The sequence below is a fragment of the Salvelinus namaycush genome, chromosome 29 (assembly GCF_016432855.1).
Source record: "Salvelinus namaycush isolate Seneca chromosome 29, SaNama_1.0, whole genome shotgun sequence".
In the NCBI taxonomy this organism is placed as follows: Eukaryota; Metazoa; Chordata; class Actinopteri; order Salmoniformes; family Salmonidae; genus Salvelinus; species Salvelinus namaycush.
This window is the reverse complement of record NC_052335.1, coordinates 27,469,441-27,489,265: the sequence shown is the minus strand read 5'-3', so window position 1 is coordinate 27,489,265 and position 19,825 is coordinate 27,469,441. Positions and strand designations below refer to the sequence as shown.

General features: G+C 45.3%; 1 protein-coding gene across 2 annotated transcripts in view; it reads right to left on the bottom strand.

Moving 5' to 3' along the window:
- Positions 1–19,825, bottom strand: part of LOC120024308 (connector enhancer of kinase suppressor of ras 3-like) — a 73,150-nt gene that overhangs the window by 9,609 nt on the left and 43,716 nt on the right. For both annotated transcript variants that reach the window (XM_038968523.1, XM_038968524.1), the window contains 2 exons: positions 19,308–19,454; positions 18,264–18,388 (listed from right to left, as the gene is read on the bottom strand). In XM_038968523.1, the coding sequence (XP_038824451.1) occupies positions 18,264–18,388; positions 19,308–19,454 (272 nt within the window). The remainder of the gene's footprint in view (positions 1–18,263; positions 18,389–19,307; positions 19,455–19,825) is intronic.

Genomic DNA, 19,825 nt, shown 5'->3' with positions numbered 1-19,825 from the left:
CAGCTAACAGAGCACTATCCAGTTAACAGAGCATTATCCAGCTAACAGAGCAGTATCCAGCTAACAGAGAAGTATCCAGCTAACAGAGCACTATCCAGCTAACAGAGAAGTATCCAGCCAACAGAGCAGTATCCAGCTAACAGCGCAGTATCCAGCTAACAGAGCAGTATCCAGCCAACAGAGCAGTATCCAGCTAACAGAGCAGTATCCAGCTAACAGAGCAGTATCCAGCTAACAGAGAAGTATCCAGCTAACAGAGCAGTATCCAGCTAACAGAGCAGTATCCAGCTAACAGAGCACTATCCAGCTAACAGAGCAGTATCCAGCTAACAGAGCACTATCCAGCTAACAGAGCAGTATCCAGCTAACAGAGCACTATCCAGCTAACAGAGCAGTATCCAGCTAACAGAGCACTATCCAGCTAACACATCACTATCCAGCTAACAGAGCACTATCCAGCTAACAGAGAAGTATCCAGCTAACAGAGCACTATCCAGCTAACAGAGCAGTATCCAGCTAACACAGCACTATCCAGCTAACAGAGAAGTATCCAGCTAACAGAGCACTATCCAGCTAACAGAGCAGTATCCAGCTAACAGAGCACTATCCAGCTAACAGAGCACTATCCAGCTAACAGAGAAGTATCCAGCTAAAAGAGCACTATCAAGCTAACAGAGCACTATCCAGCTAACAGAGCACTATCCTGCTAACAGAGCACTATCCAGCTAACAGAGCAGTATCCAGCTAACAGAAGTATCCAGCTAACAGAGCACTATCCAGCTAACAGAGCACTATCCAGCTAACAGAGAAGTATCCAGCTAACAGATTACTATCCAGCTAACAGAGCACCATCCAGCTGACAGAGCACTATCCAGCTAACAGAGCAGTATCCAGCTAACAGAGCAGTATCCAGCTAACAGAGCACTATCCAGCTAACAGAGCACTATCCAGCTAAAAGAGCAGTATCCAGCTAACAGAGCACTATCCAGCTAACAGAGCAGTATCCAGCTAACAGAGCAGTATCCAGCTAACAGAGCAGTATCCAGCTAACAGAGAGGTATCCAGCTAACAGAGCGGTATCCAGCTAACAGAGCAGTATCCAGCTAACAGAGCAGTATCCAGCTAACAGAGCACTATCCAGCTAACAGAGCAGTTTCCAGCTAACAGAGAAGTATCCAGCTAACAGAGCACTATCCAGCTAACAGAGCATTATCCAGCTAACAGAGCAGTATCCAGCTAACAGAGCAGTATCCAGCTAACAGAGCAGTATCCAGCTAACAGAGAAGTATCCAGCTAACAGAGCGGTATCCAGCTAAAAGAGAAGTATCCAGCTTACAGAGCTGTATCCAGCTAACAGAGCAGTATCCAGCTAACAGAGCAGTATCCAGCTAACAGAGCACTATACAGCTAACAGAGAAGTATCCAGCTAACAGAGCAGTATCCAGCTAACAGAGCAGTATCCAGCTAACAGAGCAGTATCCAGCTAACAGAGAAGTATCCAGCTAACAGAGCACTATCCAGCTAACAGAGCAGTATCCAGCTAACAGAGCAGTATCCAGCTAACAGAGCACTATCCAGCTAACAGAGCACTATCCAGCTAACAGAGCAGTTTCCAGCTAACAGAGAAGTATCCAGCTAACAGAGCACTATCCAGTTAACAGAGCATTATCCAGCTAACAGAGCAGTATCCAGCTAACAGAGAAGTATCCAGCTAACAGAGCACTATCCAGCTAACAGAGAAGTATCCAGCCAACAGAGCAGTATCCAGCTAACAGAGCAGTATCCAGCTAACAGAGCAGTATCCAGCTAACAGAGAAGTATCCAGCTAACAGAGCGGTATCCAGCTAAAAGAGAAGTATCCAGCTTACAGAGCTGTATCCAGCTAACAGAGCAGTATCCAGCTAACAGAGCACTATCCAGCTAACAGAGCAGTATCCAGCTAACAGAGCACTATCCAGCTAACACATCACTATCCAGCTAACAGAGCACTATCCAGCTAACAGAGAAGTATCCAGCTAACAGAGCACTATCCAGCTAACAGAGCAGTATCCAGCTAACAGAGCAGTATCCAGCTAACAGAGAAGTATCCAGCTAACAGAGCACTATCCAGCTAACAGAGCAGTATCCAGCTAACAGAGCACTATCCAGCTAACAGAGCACTATCCAGCTAACAGAGAAGTATCCAGCTAAAAGAGCACTATCAAGCTAACAGAGCACTATCCAGCTAACAGAGCACTATCCAGCTAACAGAGCAGTATCCAGCTAACAGAGCACTATCCAGCTAACAGAGCACTATCCAGCTAACAGAGAAGTATCCAGCTAACAGAGCAGTATCCATCTAACAGAGCAGTATCCAGCTAACAGAGCAGTATCCAGCTAACAGAGCAGTATCCAGCTAACAGAGCAGTATTCAGCTAACAGAGCACTATCCAGCTAACAGAGAAGTATCCAGCTAACAGAGCAGTATCCAGCTAACAGAGCAGTATCCAGCTAACAGAGAAGTATTCAGCTAACAGAGAAGTATCCAGCTAACAGAGAAGGATTCAGCTAACAGAGCACTATCCAGCTAACAGAGAAGTATCCAGCTAACAGAGCAGTATCCAGCTAACAGAGAAGTATCCAGCTTAACAGAGCAGTATCCAGCTAACAGAGAAGTATCCAGCTAACAGAGCAGTATTCAGCTAACAGAGCAGTATCCAGCTAACAGAGCAGTATCCAGCTAACAGAGAAGTATCCAGCTAACAGAGCAGTATTCAGCTAACAGAGCAGTATCCAGCTAACAGAGAAGTATTCAGCTAACAGAGCAGTATCCAGCTAACAGAGAAGTATCCAGCTAACAGAGCACTATCCAGCTAACAGAGCACTATCCAGCTAACAGAGCACTATCCAGCTAACAGAGAAGTATCCAGCTAACAGATTACTATCCAGCTAACAGAGCACCATCCAGCTGACAGAGCACTATCCAGCTAACAGAGCACTATCCAGCTAACAGAGCAGTATCCAGCTAACAGAGCACTATCCAGCTAACAGAGCACTATCCAGCTAACAGAGAAGTATCCAGCTAACAGAGCAGTATCCAGCTAACAGAAGTATCCAGCTAACAGAGCACTATCCAGCTAACAGAGAAGTATCCAGCCAACAGAGCAGTATCCAGCTAACAGAGCAGTATCCAGCTAACAGAGCAGTATCCAGCTAACAGAGAAGTATCCAGCTAACAGAGCGGTATCCAGCTAAAAGAGAAGTATCCAGCTTACAGAGCTGTATCCAGCTAACAGAGCAGTATCCAGCTAACAGAGCACTATCCAGCTAATAGAGCAGTATCCAGCTAACAGAGCACTATCCAGCTAACACATCACTATCCAGCTAACAGAGCACTATCCAGCTAACAGAGAAGTATCCAGCTAACAGAGCACTATCCAGCTAACAGAGCAGTATCCAGCTAACAGAGCACTATCCAGCTAACAGAGAAGTATCCAGCTAACAGAGCACTATCCAGCTAACAGAGCAGTATCCAGCTAACAGAGCACTATCCAGCTAACAGAGCACTATCCAGCTAACAGAGAAGTATCCAGCTAAAAGAGCACTATCAAGCTAACAGAGCACTATCCAGCTAACAGAGCACTATCCAGCTAACAGAGCAGTATCCAGCTAACAGAGCAGTATCCAGCTAACAGAAGTATCCAGCTAACAGAGCACTATCCAGCTAACAGAGCACTATCCAGCTAACAGAGCACTATCCAGCTAACAGAGAAGTATCCAGCTAACAGATTACTATCCAGCTAACAGAGCACTATCCAGCTAACAGAGTAGTATCCAGCTAACAGAGCAGTATCCAGCTAACAGAGCACTATCCAGCTAACAGAGCACTATCCAGCTAACAGAGCAGTATCCAGCTAACAGAGCACTATCCAGCTAACAGAGCACTATCCAGCTAACAGAGAAGTATCCAGCTAACAGATTACTATCCAGCTAACAGAGCACCATCCAGCTGACAGAGCACTATCCAGCTAACAGAGCACTATCCAGCTAACAGAGCAGTATCCAGCTAACAGAGCACTATCCAGCTAACAGAGCACTATCCAGCTAACAGAGAAGTATCCAGCTAACAGAGCAGTATCCATCTAACAGAGCAGTATCCAGCTAACAGAGCAGTATCCAGCTAACAGAGCAGTATTCAGCTAACAGAGCACTATCCAGCTAACAGAGAAGTATCCAGCTAACAGAGCAGTATCCAGCTAACAGAGCAGTATTCAGCTAACAGAGCACTATCCAGCTAACAGAGAAGTATCCAGCTAACAGAGCAGTATCCAGCTAACAGAGCAGTATCCAGCTAACAGAGAAGTATTCAGCTAACAGAGAAGTATCCAGCTAACAGAGAAGGATTCAGCTAACAGAGCACTATCCAGCTAACAGAGCAGTATCCAGCTAACAGAGCAGTATCCAGCTAACAGAAGTATCCAGCTAACAGAGCACTATCCAGCTAACAGAGCACTATCCAGCTAACAGAGCACTATCCAGCTAACAGAGAAGTATCCAGCTAACAGATTACTATCCAGCTAACAGAGCACTATCCAGCTAACAGAGTAGTATCCAGCTAACAGAGCAGTATCCAGCTAACAGAGCACTATCCAGCTAACAGAGCACTATCCAGCTAACAGAGCAGTATCCAGCTAACAGAGCACTATCCAGCTAACAGAGCACTATCCAGCTAACAGAGAAGTATCCAGCTAACAGATTACTATCCAGCTAACAGAGCACCATCCAGCTGACAGAGCACTATCCAGCTAACAGAGCACTATCCAGCTAACAGAGCAGTATCCAGCTAACAGAGCACTATCCAGCTAACAGAGCACTATCCAGCTAACAGAGAAGTATCCAGCTAACAGAGCAGTATCCATCTAACAGAGCAGTATCCAGCTAACAGAGCAGTATCCAGCTAACAGAGCAGTATTCAGCTAACAGAGCACTATCCAGCTAACAGAGAAGTATCCAGCTAACAGAGCAGTATCCAGCTAACAGAGCAGTATTCAGCTAACAGAGCACTATCCAGCTAACAGAGAAGTATCCAGCTAACAGAGCAGTATCCAGCTAACAGAGCAGTATCCAGCTAACAGAGAAGTATTCAGCTAACAGAGAAGTATCCAGCTAACAGAGAAGGATTCAGCTAACAGAGCACTATCCAGCTAACAGAGAAGTATCCAGCTAACAGAGCAGTATCCAGCTAACAGAGAAGTATCCAGCTTAACAGAGCAGTATCCAGCTAACAGAGAAGTATCCAGCTAACAGAGCAGTATTCAGCTAACAGAGCAGTATCCAGCTAACAGAGCAGTATCCAGCTAACAGAGAAGTATCCAGCTAACAGAGCAGTATTCAGCTAACAGAGCAGTATCCAGCTAACAGAGAAGTATTCAGCTAACAGAGCAGTATCCAGCTAACAGAGAAGTATCCAGCTAACAGAGCACTATCCAGCTAACAGAGCACTATCCAGCTAACAGAGCACTATCCAGCTAACAGAGAAGTATCCAGCTAACAGATTACTATCCAGCTAACAGAGCACCATCCAGCTGACAGAGCACTATCCAGCTAACAGAGCACTATCCAGCTAACAGAGCAGTATCCAGCTAACAGAGCACTATCCAGCTAACAGAGCACTATCCAGCTAACAGAGAAGTATCCAGCTAACAGAGCAGTATCCAGCTAACAGAGAAGTATCCAGCTAACAGAGCACTATCCAGCTAACAGAGAAGTATCCAGCCAACAGAGCAGTATCCAGCTAACAGAGCAGTATCCAGCTAACAGAGCAGTATCCAGCTAACAGAGAAGTATCCAGCTAACAGAGCGGTATCCAGCTAAAAGAGAAGTATCCAGCTTACAGAGCTGTATCCAGCTAACAGAGCAGTATCCAGCTAACAGAGCACTATCCAGCTAATAGAGCAGTATCCAGCTAACAGAGCACTATCCAGCTAACACATCACTATCCAGCTAACAGAGCACTATCCAGCTAACAGAGCAGTATCCAGCTAACAGAGCAGTATCCAGCTAACAGAGAAGTATCCAGCTAACAGAGCGGTATCCAGCTAAAAGAGAAGTATCCAGCTTACAGAGCTGTATCCAGCTAACAGAGCAGTATCCAGCTAACAGAGCAGTATCCAGCTAACAGAGCACTATACAGCTACAGAGAAGTATCCAGCTAACAGAGAAGTATCCAGCTAACAGAGAAGTCTTCAGCTAACAGAGCAGTATCCAGCTAAAAGAGAAGTATCCAGCTAACAGAGCAGTATCCAGCTAACAGAGAAGTATCCAGCTAACAGAGCACTATTCAGCTAACAGAGCAGTATCCAGCTAACAGAGCAGTATCCAGCTAACAGAGCACTATCCAGCTAACAGAGCAGTATCCAGCTAACAGAGCAGTATCCAGCTAACAGAGAAGTATCCAGCTAACAGAGCACTATCCAGTTAACAGAGCATTATCCAGCTAACAGAGCAGTATCCAGCTAACAGAGAAGTATCCAGCTAACAGAGCACTATCCAGCTAACAGAGAAGTATCCAGCCAACAGAGCAGTATCCAGCTAACAGAGCATGTATCCAGCTAACAGAGCAGTATCCACTAACAGAGAAGTATCCAGCTAACAGAGCGGTATCCAGCTAAAAGAGAAGTATCCAGCTTACAGAGCTGTATCCAGCTAACAGAGCAGTATCCAGCTAACAGAGCACTATCCAGCTAACAGAGCAGTATCCAGCTAACAGAGCACTATCCACTAACACATCACTATCCAGCTAACAGAGCACTATCCAGCTAACAGAGAAGTATCCAGCTAACAGAGCACTATCCAGCTAACAGAGCAGTATCCAGCTAACAGAGCAGTATCCAGCTAACAGAGAAGTATCCAGCTAACAGAGCACTATCCAGCTAACAGAGCAGTATCCAGCTAACAGAGCACTATCCAGCTAACAGAGCACCTATCCAGCTAACAGAGAAGTATCCAGCTAACACGAGCAGTATCCATCTAACAGAGCAGTATCCAGCTAACAGAGCAGTATCCAGCTAACAGAGCAGATCCAGCTAACAGAGCAGTATTCAGCTAAACAGAGCACTATCCAGCTAACAGAGAAGTATCAGCTAAAGAGCAGTATCCAGCTAACAGAGCCGTATCCAGCTAAGAGAAGTATTCAGCTAACAGAGAAGTATCAGCTACAGAGAAGATTCAGCTAACAGAGACATATCCAGCTAACAGAGAAGTATCCAGCTAACAGAGCAGTATCCAGCTAACAGAGAAGTATCCAGCTAACAGAGCAGTATCCAGCTAACAGAGAAGTATCCGCTAACAGAGCAGTATTCAGCAACAGAGCAGTATCCAGCTAACAGAGAAGTATCAGTAACAGAGAAGTATCCAGCTAACAGAGCAGTATTCAGCTAACAGAGCAGTATCCAGCTAACAGAGAAGTATTCAGCTAACAGAGCAGTATCAGCTAACAGAGAAGTATCCAGCTAACAGTAGCACTCAGCTAACAGACACTATCCAGCTAACAGAGCACTATCCAGCTAACAGAGAAGTATCCAGCTAACAGATTACTATCCAGCTAACAGAGCACCATCCAGCTGACAGAGCAGCTAGCCAGCTAACAGAGCACTATCAGCTACAGAGCAGTATCCAGCTTAACAGAGCACTATCCAGCTAACAGAGCACTATCCAGCTAACAGAGAAGTACAGCTAACAGAGCAGTATCCAGCTAACAGAGAAGTATCCAGCTAACAGAGCACTATCCAGCTAACAGAGAAGTATACAGCCAACAGAGCACCAGTATCCAGCTAACAGAGCAGTATCCAGCTAACAGAGCAGTATCCAGCTAACAGAGAAGTATCCAGCTAACAGAGCGGTATCCAGCTAAAAGAGAAGTATCCAGCTTACAGAGCTGTATCCAGCTAACAGAGCAGTATCCAGCTAACAGAGCACTATCCAGCTAAAGAGCAGTATCCAGCTAACAGAGCCTATCCAGCTAACACATCACTATCCAGCTAACAGAGCATCTCCAGCTAACAGAGAAGGATCCAGCTAACAGAGCACTATCCAGCTAACAGAGCAGTATCCAGCTAACAGAGCACGAATCCAGCTAACAGAGAAGTATCCAGCTAACAGAGCACTATCCAGCTAACAGAGCAGTATCCAGCTAACAGAGCACTATCCAGCTAACAGAGCACTATCCAGCTAACAGAGAAGTATCCAGCTAAAGACATAGCAGCTAACAGAGCATTATCCAGCTAAACAGAGCACTATCCAGCTAACAGAGCAGTACCAGCTACAGAGCAGTATCCAGTAACAGAAGTATCCAGCTAACAGAAGCACTATCCAGTAACAGAGCACTATCCAGTACAGAGCATATCAGCTAACAGAAGAAGTATCCAGCTAACAGATTACTATCAGTAACAGAGCAATCCAGCTAACAGAGCTAGTATCCAGCTAACAGAGCACGTATCCAGCTAACAGAGCAGTATCCAGCTAACACAGAGCCAGCTATATCAGCTAACAGAGCATATCAGCTAACAGAGAAGTATCCAGCAACGAGCAGTATCAGCTAAACAGAGCAGTATTCAGGAACAGAGAACTATCCAGTAACAGAGAAGTATCCAGCTAACAGAGCAGTATCCAGCTAACAGAGCAGTATCCAAGCTAACAGAGAAGTATTCAGCTAACAGAGAAGTATCCAGCTAACAGAGAAGGTATCAGCTACAGAGCACATCCAAGCTAACAGAGACAGTATTCAGCTAACAGAGCAGTATCCAGCTAACAGAGCAGTATCCAGAGCTAACGAGAAGTATCCAGCTAACAGAGCAGTATTCAGCTAACAGAGCAGTATCGCCCTACAGAGAAGTATTCAGCTAACAGAGCAGTATCCAGCTAACAGGAAGTATCAGCTAAGAGCAAATCCAGCTACAGAGCACTATCCAGCAACAGAGCACTATCCAGCTAAAATGAGAAGTATCCAGCTAACAGATACTATCCAGCTAACAGAGCACCATCCAGCTGACAGAGAGCACTATCCAGCTAACAGAGCACTATCCAGCTAACAGAGCAGTATCCAGCTTAACAGAGCACTATCCAGATAACAGAGCACTATCAGCTAACAGAGAAGTATCCAGCTAACAGAGCAGTATCCAGCTAACAGAGAAGTATCCAGCTAACAGAGCATATCCAGCTAACAGAGAAGGTATCCAGCCAAACAGAGCAGTATCCAGCTAACAGACAGTATCCAGATAACAGAGCAGAAGTATCAGCTAACAGAGAAGTATCAGCTAACAGAGAGGTATCCAGCTAAAAGAGAAGTATCCAGTCTACAGAGCGTATCCAGTAACAGAGCAGTACAGCTAACAGAGCACTATCCAGCTAATAGAAGTATCAGCAACAGAGCACTATCCAGCTAACAATCACTATCCAGCTAACAGAGCACTATCCAGCTAACAGAAAGTAGAAGTATCCCTCCCAAAGCTAACAGGGAGCACTATCCAGCTAACAGAGCAGTATCCAGCTAACAGAGCACTATCCAGCTAACAGAGAAGTATCAGCTAACAGAGCAGCTTATCATCAGCTAACAGAGCAGTATCCAGCTAACAGAGCACTATCCAGCTAACAGAGCACTAAGCCAGTAACAGAGAAGTATCCAGCTAAAAGAGCACTATCAAGCTAACAGAGCACTATCCAGCTAACAGAGCACTATCCAGCTAACAGAGCAGAGCAGTATCCAGCTAACAGAGCAGATCCGTAACAGAAGTTCCAGCTAACAGAGCATATCCAGCTAACAAGAGCACTATCCAGCTAACAGAGCAACTATCCAGCTAACAGAGGAAGTATCCAGCTAACAGATTATATCCAGCTAACAGAGCACTATCCAGCTAACAGAGTAGTATCCAGCTAACAGAGCAGTATCCAGCTAACAGAGAGCAGCTATCCAGCTAACAGAGCACTATCCAGCTAACAGAGCAGTATCCAGCTAACAGAGCACTATCCAGCATAACAGAGCACTATCCAGCTAACAAGAGAAGTATCCAGCTAACAGATCTACTATCCAGCTAACAGAGCACCATCCAGCTACAGGCACTATCAAGCTAACAGAGCAATCCAGCTAACAGAGCAGTATCCAGCTAACAGAGCACTATCCAGCTAACAGAGCATATCCCAGCTAACAGAGAAGTATCAGCTACAGAGCAGTATCCACTAACAGAGCAGTATCCAGCTAACAGAGCAGTATCCAGCTAACAGAGAGAGTATCCAGCTAAAAGAGCATATTCAGTAACAGAGCACTTCCAGCTAACAGAGCAAGTATCCAGCTAACAGAGCAGTATCCACTAACAGAGCAGTATCCAGCTAACAGAGAAGTATTCAGCTAACAGAGACAGAAGTATCCAGCTAACACGAGAAGGATTCAGCTAACAGAGCAGCTACTATCCAGCTAAAGAGCAGTATCCAGCTAACAGAGAAAGTATCCAGCTAACAGAGCAGTATCAGCTACCAGAGAGAGTATCCAGACTAACAGAGAAGTATCCAGCTAACAGAGCAGTATTCAGCTAACAGAGCAGTATCCAGCTAAACAGAGAAGTATTCCAGCTAACAGAGCAGTATCCAGCTAACAGAGAAGTATCCAGCTAACAGAGAAGTATTTCAGCTAACAGAGCAGTATCCAGCTAAAAGAGCAGTATCCAGCTAACAGAGCACTATATCCAGCTACAGCATATCAGTAACAGAGCAGTATCCAGCTAAAAGAGCAGTATCCAGCTAACAGAAAAATTATCAGCTAACAGAGCAGTATCCAGCTAACAGAGCAGTATCCAGCTAACAGAGCACACACCTATCAGCTAACAGAGCAGTATCCAGCTAACAGAGCCATAATCCAGTAACCAGAGCAGTATCAAGCTAACAGAGCACTATCCAGCTAACAGAGCAGTATCCAGCTAACAGAGCACTATCCAGCTAACCGCATCACGTATCCAGCTAACAGAGCACTATCCAGCTAACAGAGAAGTATCCAGCTAACAGAGCAACTATCCCGCTAACAGAGCAGTATCCAGCTAACACAGCACTATCCAGCTAACAGAGAAGTATCCAGCTAACAGAGCACTATCCAGCTAACAGAGCAGTATCCGCTACAGAGCACTGATCCAGCTAACAGAGCACTATCCAGCTAACAGAGAAGCTATCCAGCTAAAGAGCACTATCAAGCTAACAGAGCCACTATCCAGCTAACAGAGCACTATCCTGCTAACAGAGCACTATCCAGCTAACAGAGCAGTATCCAGCTAACAGAAGTCTCCGCTAACAGAGCACTATCCAGCTAACAGAGCACTATCCAGCTAACAGAGCACTATCCAGCTAACAGAGAAGTATCCAGCTAACAGATTACTATCCAGCTAACAGAGCACCATCCAGCTGACAGAGCACTATCCAGCTAACAGAGGCAGTATCCAGCTAACAGAGCAGTATCCAGCTATACAGAGCACTATCCAGCTAAACAGAGCACACTATCCAGCTAACAGAGCAGTATCCAGCTAACAGAGCACTATCCAGCTAACAGAGCAGTATCCAGCTAACAGAGCAGTATCCAGCTAACAGAGCAGTATCCAGCTAACAGAGAGGTATCCAGCTAACAGAGCGGTATCCAGCTAACAGAGCAGTATCCAGCTAACAGAGCAGTATCCAGCTAACAGAGCACTATCCAGCTAACAGAGCAGTTTCCAGCTAACAGAGAAGTATCCAGCTAACAGAGCACTATCCAGCTAACAGAGCATTATCCAGCTAACAGAGCAGTATCCAGCTAACAGAGCAGTATCCAGCTAACAGAGCAGTATCCAGCTAACAGAGAAGTATCCAGCTAACAGAGCGGTATCCAGCTAAAAGAGAAGTATCCAGCTTACAGAGCTGTATCCAGCTAACAGAGCAGTATCCAGCTAACAGAGCACTATCCAGCTAACAGAGCACTATACAGCTAACAGAGAAGTATCCAGCTAACAGAGCAGTATCCAGCTAACAGAGCATTATCCAGCTAACAGAGCAGTACCCAGCTAACAGAGAAGTATCCAGCTAACAGAGCACTATCCAGCTAACAGAGCAGTATCCAGCTAACAGAGCAGTATCCAGCTAACAGAGCACTATCCAGCTAACAGAGCACTATCCAGCTAACAGAGCAGTTTCCAGCTAACAGAGAAGTATCCAGCTAACAGAGCACTATCCAGTTAACAGAGCATTATCCAGCTAACAGAGCAGTATCCAGCTAACAGAGAAGTATCCAGCTAACAGAGCACTATCCAGCTAACAGAGAAGTATCCAGCCAACAGAGCAGTATCCAGCTAACAGAGCAGTATCCAGCTAACAGAGCAGTATCCAGCTAACAGAGAAGTATCCAGCTAACAGAGCGGTATCCAGCTAAAAGAGAAGTATCCAGCTTACAGAGCTGTATCCAGCTAACAGAGCAGTATCCAGCTAACAGAGCACTATCCAGCTAACAGAGCAGTATCCAGCTAACAGAGCACTATCCAGCTAACACATCACTATCCAGCTAACAGAGCACTATCCAGCTAACAGAGAAGTATCCAGCTAACAGAGCACTATCCAGCTAACAGAGCAGTATCCAGCTAACAGAGCAGTATCCAGCTAACAGAGAAGTATCCAGCTAACAGAGCACTATCCAGCTAACAGAGCAGTATCCAGCTAACAGAGCACTATCCAGCTAACAGAGCACTATCCAGCTAACAGAGAAGTATCCAGCTAAAAGAGCACTATCAAGCTAACAGAGCACTATCCAGCTAACAGAGCACTATCCAGCTAACAGAGCAGTATCCAGCTAACAGAAGTATGCAGCTAACAGAGCACTATCCAGCTAACAGAGCACTATCCAGCTAACAGAGCACTATCCAGCTAACAGAGAAGTATCCAGCTAACAGATTACTATCCAGCTAACAGAGCACCATCCAGCTGACAGAGCACTATCCAGCTAACAGAGCACTATCCAGCTAACAGAGCAGTATCCAGCTAACAGAGCACTATCCAGCTAACAGAGCACTATCCAGCTAACAGAGAAGTATCCAGCTAACAGAGCAGTATCCATCTAACAGAGCAGTATCCAGCTAACAGAGCAGTATCCAGCTAACAGAGCAGTATCCAGCTAACAGAGCAGTATTCAGCTAACAGAGCACTATCCAGCTAACAGAGAAGTATCCAGCTAACAGAGCAGTATCCAGCTAACAGAGCAGTATCCAGCTAACAGAGAAGTATTCAGCTAACAGAGAAGTATCCAGCTAACAGAGAAGGATTCAGCTAACAGAGCACTATCCAGCTAACAGAGAAGTATCCAGCTAACAGAGCAGTATCCAGCTAACAGAGAAGTATCCAGCTTAACAGAGCAGTATCCAGCTAACAGAGAAGTATCCAGCTAACAGAGCAGTATTCAGCTAACAGAGCAGTATCCAGCTAACAGAGAAGTATCCAGCTAACAGAGCAGTATTCAGCTAACAGAGCAGTATCCAGCTAACAGAGAAGTATTCAGCTAACAGAGCAGTATCCAGCTAACAGAGAAGTATCCAGCTAACAGAGCACTATCCAGCAAACAGAGCACTATCCAGCTAACAGAGCACTATCCAGCTAACAGAGAAGTATCCAGCTAACAGATTACTATCCAGCTAACAGAGCACCATCCAGCTGACAGAGCACTATCCAGCTAACAGAGCACTATCCAGCTAACAGAGCAGTATCCAGCTAACAGAGCACTATCCAGCTAACAGAGCACTATCCAGCTAACAGAGAAGTATCCAGCTAACAGAGCAGTATCCAGCTAACAGAGAAGTACCCAGCTAACAGAGCACTATCCAGCTAACAGAGAAGTATACAGCCAACAGAGCAGTATCCAGCTAACAGAGCAGTATCCAGCTAACAGAGCAGTATCCAGCTAACAGAGAAGTATCCAGCTAACAGAGCGGTATCCAGCTAAAAGAGAAGTATCCAGCTTACAGAGCTGTATCCAGCTAACAGAGCAGTATCCAGCTAACAGAGCACTATCCAGCTAACAGAGCAGTATCCAGCTAACAGAGCACTATCCAGCTAACACATCACTATCCAGCTAACAGAGCACTATCCAGCTAACAGAGAAGTATCCAGCTAACAGAGCACTATCCAGCTAACAGAGCAGTATCCAGCTAACAGAGCACTATCCAGCTAACAGAGAAGTATCCAGCTAACAGAGCACTATCCAGCTAACAGAGCAGTATCCAGCTAACAGAGCACTATCCAGCTAACAGAGCACTATCCAGCTAACAGAGAAGTATCCAGCTAAAAGAGCACTATCAAGCTAACAGAGCACTATCCAGCTAACAGAGCACTATCCAGCTAACAGAGCAGTATCCAGCTAACAGAGCAGTATCCAGCTAACAGAAGTATCCAGCTAACAGAGCACTATCCAGCTAACAGAGCACTATCCAGCTAACAGAGCACTATCCAGCTAACAGAGAAGTATCCAGCTAACAGATTACTATCCAGCTAACAGAGCACTATCCAGCTAACAGAGCAGTATCCAGCTAACAGAGCAGTATCCAGCTAACAGAGCACTATCCAGCTAACAGAGCACTATCCAGCTAACAGAGCAGTATCCAGCTAACAGAGCACTATCCAGCTAACAGAGCAGTATCCAGCTAACAGAGCAGTATCCAGCTAACAGAGCAGTATCCAGCTAACAGAGAGGTATCCAGCTAACAGAGCGGTATCCAGCTAACAGAGCAGTATCCAGCTAACAGAGCAGTATCCAGCTAACAGAGCACTATCCAGCTAACAGAGCAGTTTCCAGCTAACAGAGAAGTATCCAGCTAACAGAGCACTATCCAGCTAACAGAGCATTATCCAGCTAACAGAGCAGTATCCAGCTAACAGAGCAGTATCCAGCTAACAGAGCAGTATCCAGCTAACAGAGAAGTATCCAGCTAACAGAGCGGTATCCAGCTAAAAGAGAAGTATCCAGCTTACAGAGCTGTATCCAGCTAACAGAGCAGTATCCAGCTAACAGAGCAGTATCCAGCTAACAGAGCACTATACAGCTAACAGAGAAGTATCCAGCTAACAGAGCAGTATCCAGCTAACAGAGTAGTATCCAGCTAACAGAGCAGTATCCAGCTAACAGAGAAGTATCCAGCTAACAGAGCACTATCCAGCTAACAGAGCAGTATCCAGCTAACAGAGCAGTATCCAGCTAACAGAGCACTATCCAGCTAACAGAGCAATATCCAGCTAACAGAGCAGTTTCCAGCTAACAGAGAAGTATCCAGCTAACAGAGCACTATCCAGTTAACAGAGCATTATCCAGCTAACAGAGCAGTATCCAGCTAACAGAGAAGTATCCAGCTAACAGAGCACTATCCAGCTAACAGAGAAGTATCCAGCCAACAGAGCAGTATCCAGCTAACAGAGCAGTATCCAGCTAACAGAGCAGTATCCAGCTAACAGAGAAGTATCCAGCTAACAGAGCGGTATCCAACTAAAAGAGAAGTATCCAGCTTACAGAGCAGTATCCAGCTAACAGAGCAGTATCCAGCTAACAGAGCAGTATCCAGCTAACAGAGCACTATACAGCTAACAGAGAAGTATCCAGCTAACAGAGCAGTATCCAGCTAACAGAGCAGTATCCAGCTAACAGAGCAGTATCCAGCTAACAGAGCACTATCCAGCTAACAGAGCACTATCCAGCTAACAGAGCAGTATCCAGCTAACAGAGCAGTATCCAGCTAACAGAGCATTATCCAGCTAACAGAGAAGTATCCAGCTAACAGAGCACTATCCAGCTAACAGAGAAGTATCCAGCCAACAGAGAAGTATCCAGCTAACAGAGCAGTATCCAACTAACAGAGAAGTATCCAGCTAACAGAGCAGTATCCAGCTAACAGAGTAGTATCCAGCTAACAGAGAAGTATCCAGCTAACAGAGCAGTATCCAGCTAACAGAGCAGTATCCAGCTAACAGAGCAGAATCCAGCTAAAAGAGCAGTATCCAGCTAACAGAGCAGTATCCAGCTAACAGAGCAGTATCCAGCTAACAGAGCGGTATCCAGCTAAAAGAGAAGTATCCAGCTTACAGAGCTGTATCCAGCTAACAGAGCAGTATCCAGCTAACAGAGAAGTATCCAGCTAACAGAGAAGTATCCAGCTAACAGAGCAGTATCCAGCTAACAGTGAAGTATCCAGCTAACAGAGAAGTATCCAGCTAACAGAGAAGTATCCAGCTAACAGAGCAGTATCTAGCTAACAGAGAACTATTCAGCTAACAGAGCAGTATCCAGCTAACAGAGCAGTATCCAGCTAACAGAGAAGTATCCAGCTAACAGTGCAGTATCCAGCTAACAGAGAAGTATCCAGCTAACAGCTCTGTCGCAGCCGACCGCAACCGGGAGGTCCGTGGGGCGACGCACAATTGGCATAGCGTCGTCCGGGTTAGGGAGGGTTTGGCCGGTAGGGATATCCTTGTCTCAGTATGTAAAAAAAAAAAAAAAAAAAAAAATGTATGCACTCTACTGTAAGTCGCTCTGGATAAGAGCGTCTGCTAAATGACTAAAATGTAAATGTAAAATGTAACAGAGAAGTATCCAGCTAACAGAGCACTATCCAGCTAACAAAGCAGTATCCAGCTAAAAGAGCAGTTTCCAGCTAACAGAGCAGTATCCAGCTAACAGAGCAGTATCCAGCTAACAGAGCAGTATTCAGCTAACAGAGCAGTATCCAGCTAACAGAGCAGTATCCAGCTAACAGAGCAGTATTCAGCTAACAGAGCAGTATCCAGCTAACAGAGAAGTATCCAGCTAACAGAGCACTATCCAGCTAAAAGAGCAGTTTCCAGCTAACAGAGCAGTATCCAGCTAACAGAGCAGTATCCAGCTAACAGAGAAGTATCCAGCTAACAGTGCACTATCCAGCTAACAGAGCACTATCCAGCTAACAGAGCAGTATCCAGCTAACAGAGCAGTATCCAGCGAACAGAGCAGTATCCAGCTAACAGAGCAGTATCCAGCTAACAGAGCACTATCCAGCTAACAGAGAAGTATCCAGCTAACAGAGCAGTATCCAGCTAACAGAGCACTATCCAGCTAACAGAGAAGTATCCAGCTAACAGAGCAGTATCCAGCGAACAGAGCAGTATCCAGCTAACAGAGCAGTATCCAGCTAACAGAAGTATCCAGCTAACAGAGAAGTATCCAGCTAACAGAGCAGTATCCAGCGAACAGAGCAGTATCCAGCTAACAGAGCAGTATCCAGCTAACAGAGCAGTATCCAGCTAAAAGAGCACTATCCAGCTAACAGAGCAGTATCCAGCTAAAAGAGCACTATCCAGCTAACAGAGAAGTATCCAGCTAACAGAGCAGTATCCAGCTAACAGAGAAGTATCCAGCTAACAGAGCAGTATTCAGCTAACAGAGCAGTATCCAGCTAACAGAGCAGTATCCAGCTAACAGAGAAGTATCCAGCTAACAGAGCAGTATCCAGCTAAAAGAGCACTATCCAGCTAACAGAGCAGTATCCAGCTAACAGAGCAGTTTCCAGCTAACAGAGCAGTATCCAGCTAACAGAGCAGTATCCAGCTAACAGAGCAGTTTCCAGCTAACAGAGCAGTATCCAGCATTGTAGGGGTACAAATACTTTTGTCTTCCCAAACAGTAATTTCAACAGAAGTTATAAGTACATGTTTGGGACTTAATGGACTAAACAAGAGTTGGTGTTATCCCTGAGGAGGGCAGAGATACAGACAGAAAGGCAGACAGACAGACAGTCAAACCCACCGACCGACAGACAGTCAAACAGACAGACAGTCAAACAGACAGACAGACAGACAGACAGACAGACAGACAGACAGACAGACAGACAGTCAAACAGACAGACAGACAGACAGTCAAACAGACAGACAGTCAAACAGACAGATAGACAGACAGTCAAACAAACAGACAGACAGACAGACAGTCAAACAGACAGACCGACAGACAGTCAAACAGACAGTCAAACAGACAGACAGACAGACAGTCAAACAGACAGACAGACAGACAGACAGTCAAACAGATAGACAGTCAAACAGACAGACAGACAGACAGACAGACAGACAGACAGACAGACAGACAGACAGACAGACAGACAGTCAAACAGACAGACAGACAGACAGTCAAACAGACAGACAGTCAAACAGATAGACAGACAGACAGTCAAACAGACAGACAGACAGACAGTCAAACAGACAGACAGACAGATACTCACCGTGGGGTATAGGGTACAGTGGGGGGAGGAGGGATAAATAGGTCCAGAATGGCTGGCTTCTCTTTTTTCATGCGGGCTTCACTGGCATGTTTTGGAGACTGGATCTTATGCATACTCAGGGCGCTCTAACACACAAAACAACAAAATACTTGTTATAATAATCAAATCAAATTCATTTTTATTTGTCACATACACATGTTTAGCAGATGTTATTGATGTTATTGCGGGTGTAGCGGAATAGATTCCCAGATATTTCCAAATGTTGTCAAATAAAAACACTAAGACGACAGAAATCTGTGTTAAATGATTGGCTTGAGGTAGCTTAGCTGCTAAAATTAGACAACTTCACCATAACGATCAGCAAAATAATCAGCAAAATACTAATGCGTTACATGGCGTTATTTCGAATTAAGCAAATTTCCCTTTGGTAGAATCCAGACCTGGCACACTGACTCAGCCCACTACTGACATTTGAAGGACTATGCAATCTATTTAAAACATACATCCTAAACGGGTTCTGAAACACAAAGCCTATTCAGTCACACTAGACCCATGATCTGTGAACATGAGTCACCTTCAGCCAGAGTGGCTGAATAACTGAGGAACTTGTCCTATCTTGTCAAACCCCAACCAAAAACAAACAGCTCTGGGATACCAAACACAAAAACAAACAGCTCTGGGATACCAAACACAAAAACAAACAGCTCTGGGATACCAAACACAAAAACAAACAGCTCTGGGATACCAAACACAAAAACAAACAGCTCTGGGATACCAAACAGAGTGTGTGTGTGTGTGTGTGTGTGTGTGTATGTGTGTGTGTGTGTGTGTGTGTGTGTGTGTGTGTGTGTGTGTGTGTGTATGTGTGTGTGTGTGTGTGTGTGTGTGTGTGTGTGTGTGTGTGTGTGTGTGTGTGTGTGTGTGTGTGTGTGTGTGTGTGTGTGTGTGTGTGTGTGTATGTGTGTGTGTATGTGTATGTGTATGTGTATGTGTGTGTGTGTGTGTGTGTGTGTGTGTGTGTGTGTGTGTGTATTACGGCTCTACCTGCACCAGAAGGGGCCTCCAGCGCATGTTCTTCAGGGGGGCCGGGGTGAAGCTAAAGGTACCCGAGGGCCTCTTCTTTACCACCAGAGTAACACCTGCTGGGTCCGCCTTCAGCTTACCCACCAGTTTCTCCAGCTGCCAGCCCACCTGGAGGCACCACAGACAGACAGATAGGACACCTCGTCAGACCCATCCAGCATCACAACCCTCATCATCACATCCATCATCATCACTCCCATCATCACATCCATCATCACATTCATCATCATCACTCCAGTCATCACATCCATCAATCATCACTCCCATCATCACATCCATCATCACCACTCCCATCATCACATCCATCATCATCACTTCCATCATCACTCCCATCATCACATCCATCATCACATTCATCATCATCACTCCAGTCATCACATCCATCATCATCACTCCCATCATCACTCCCATCATCACATCCATCATCACATTCATCATCATCACTCCAGTCATCACATCCATCATCATCACTCCCATCA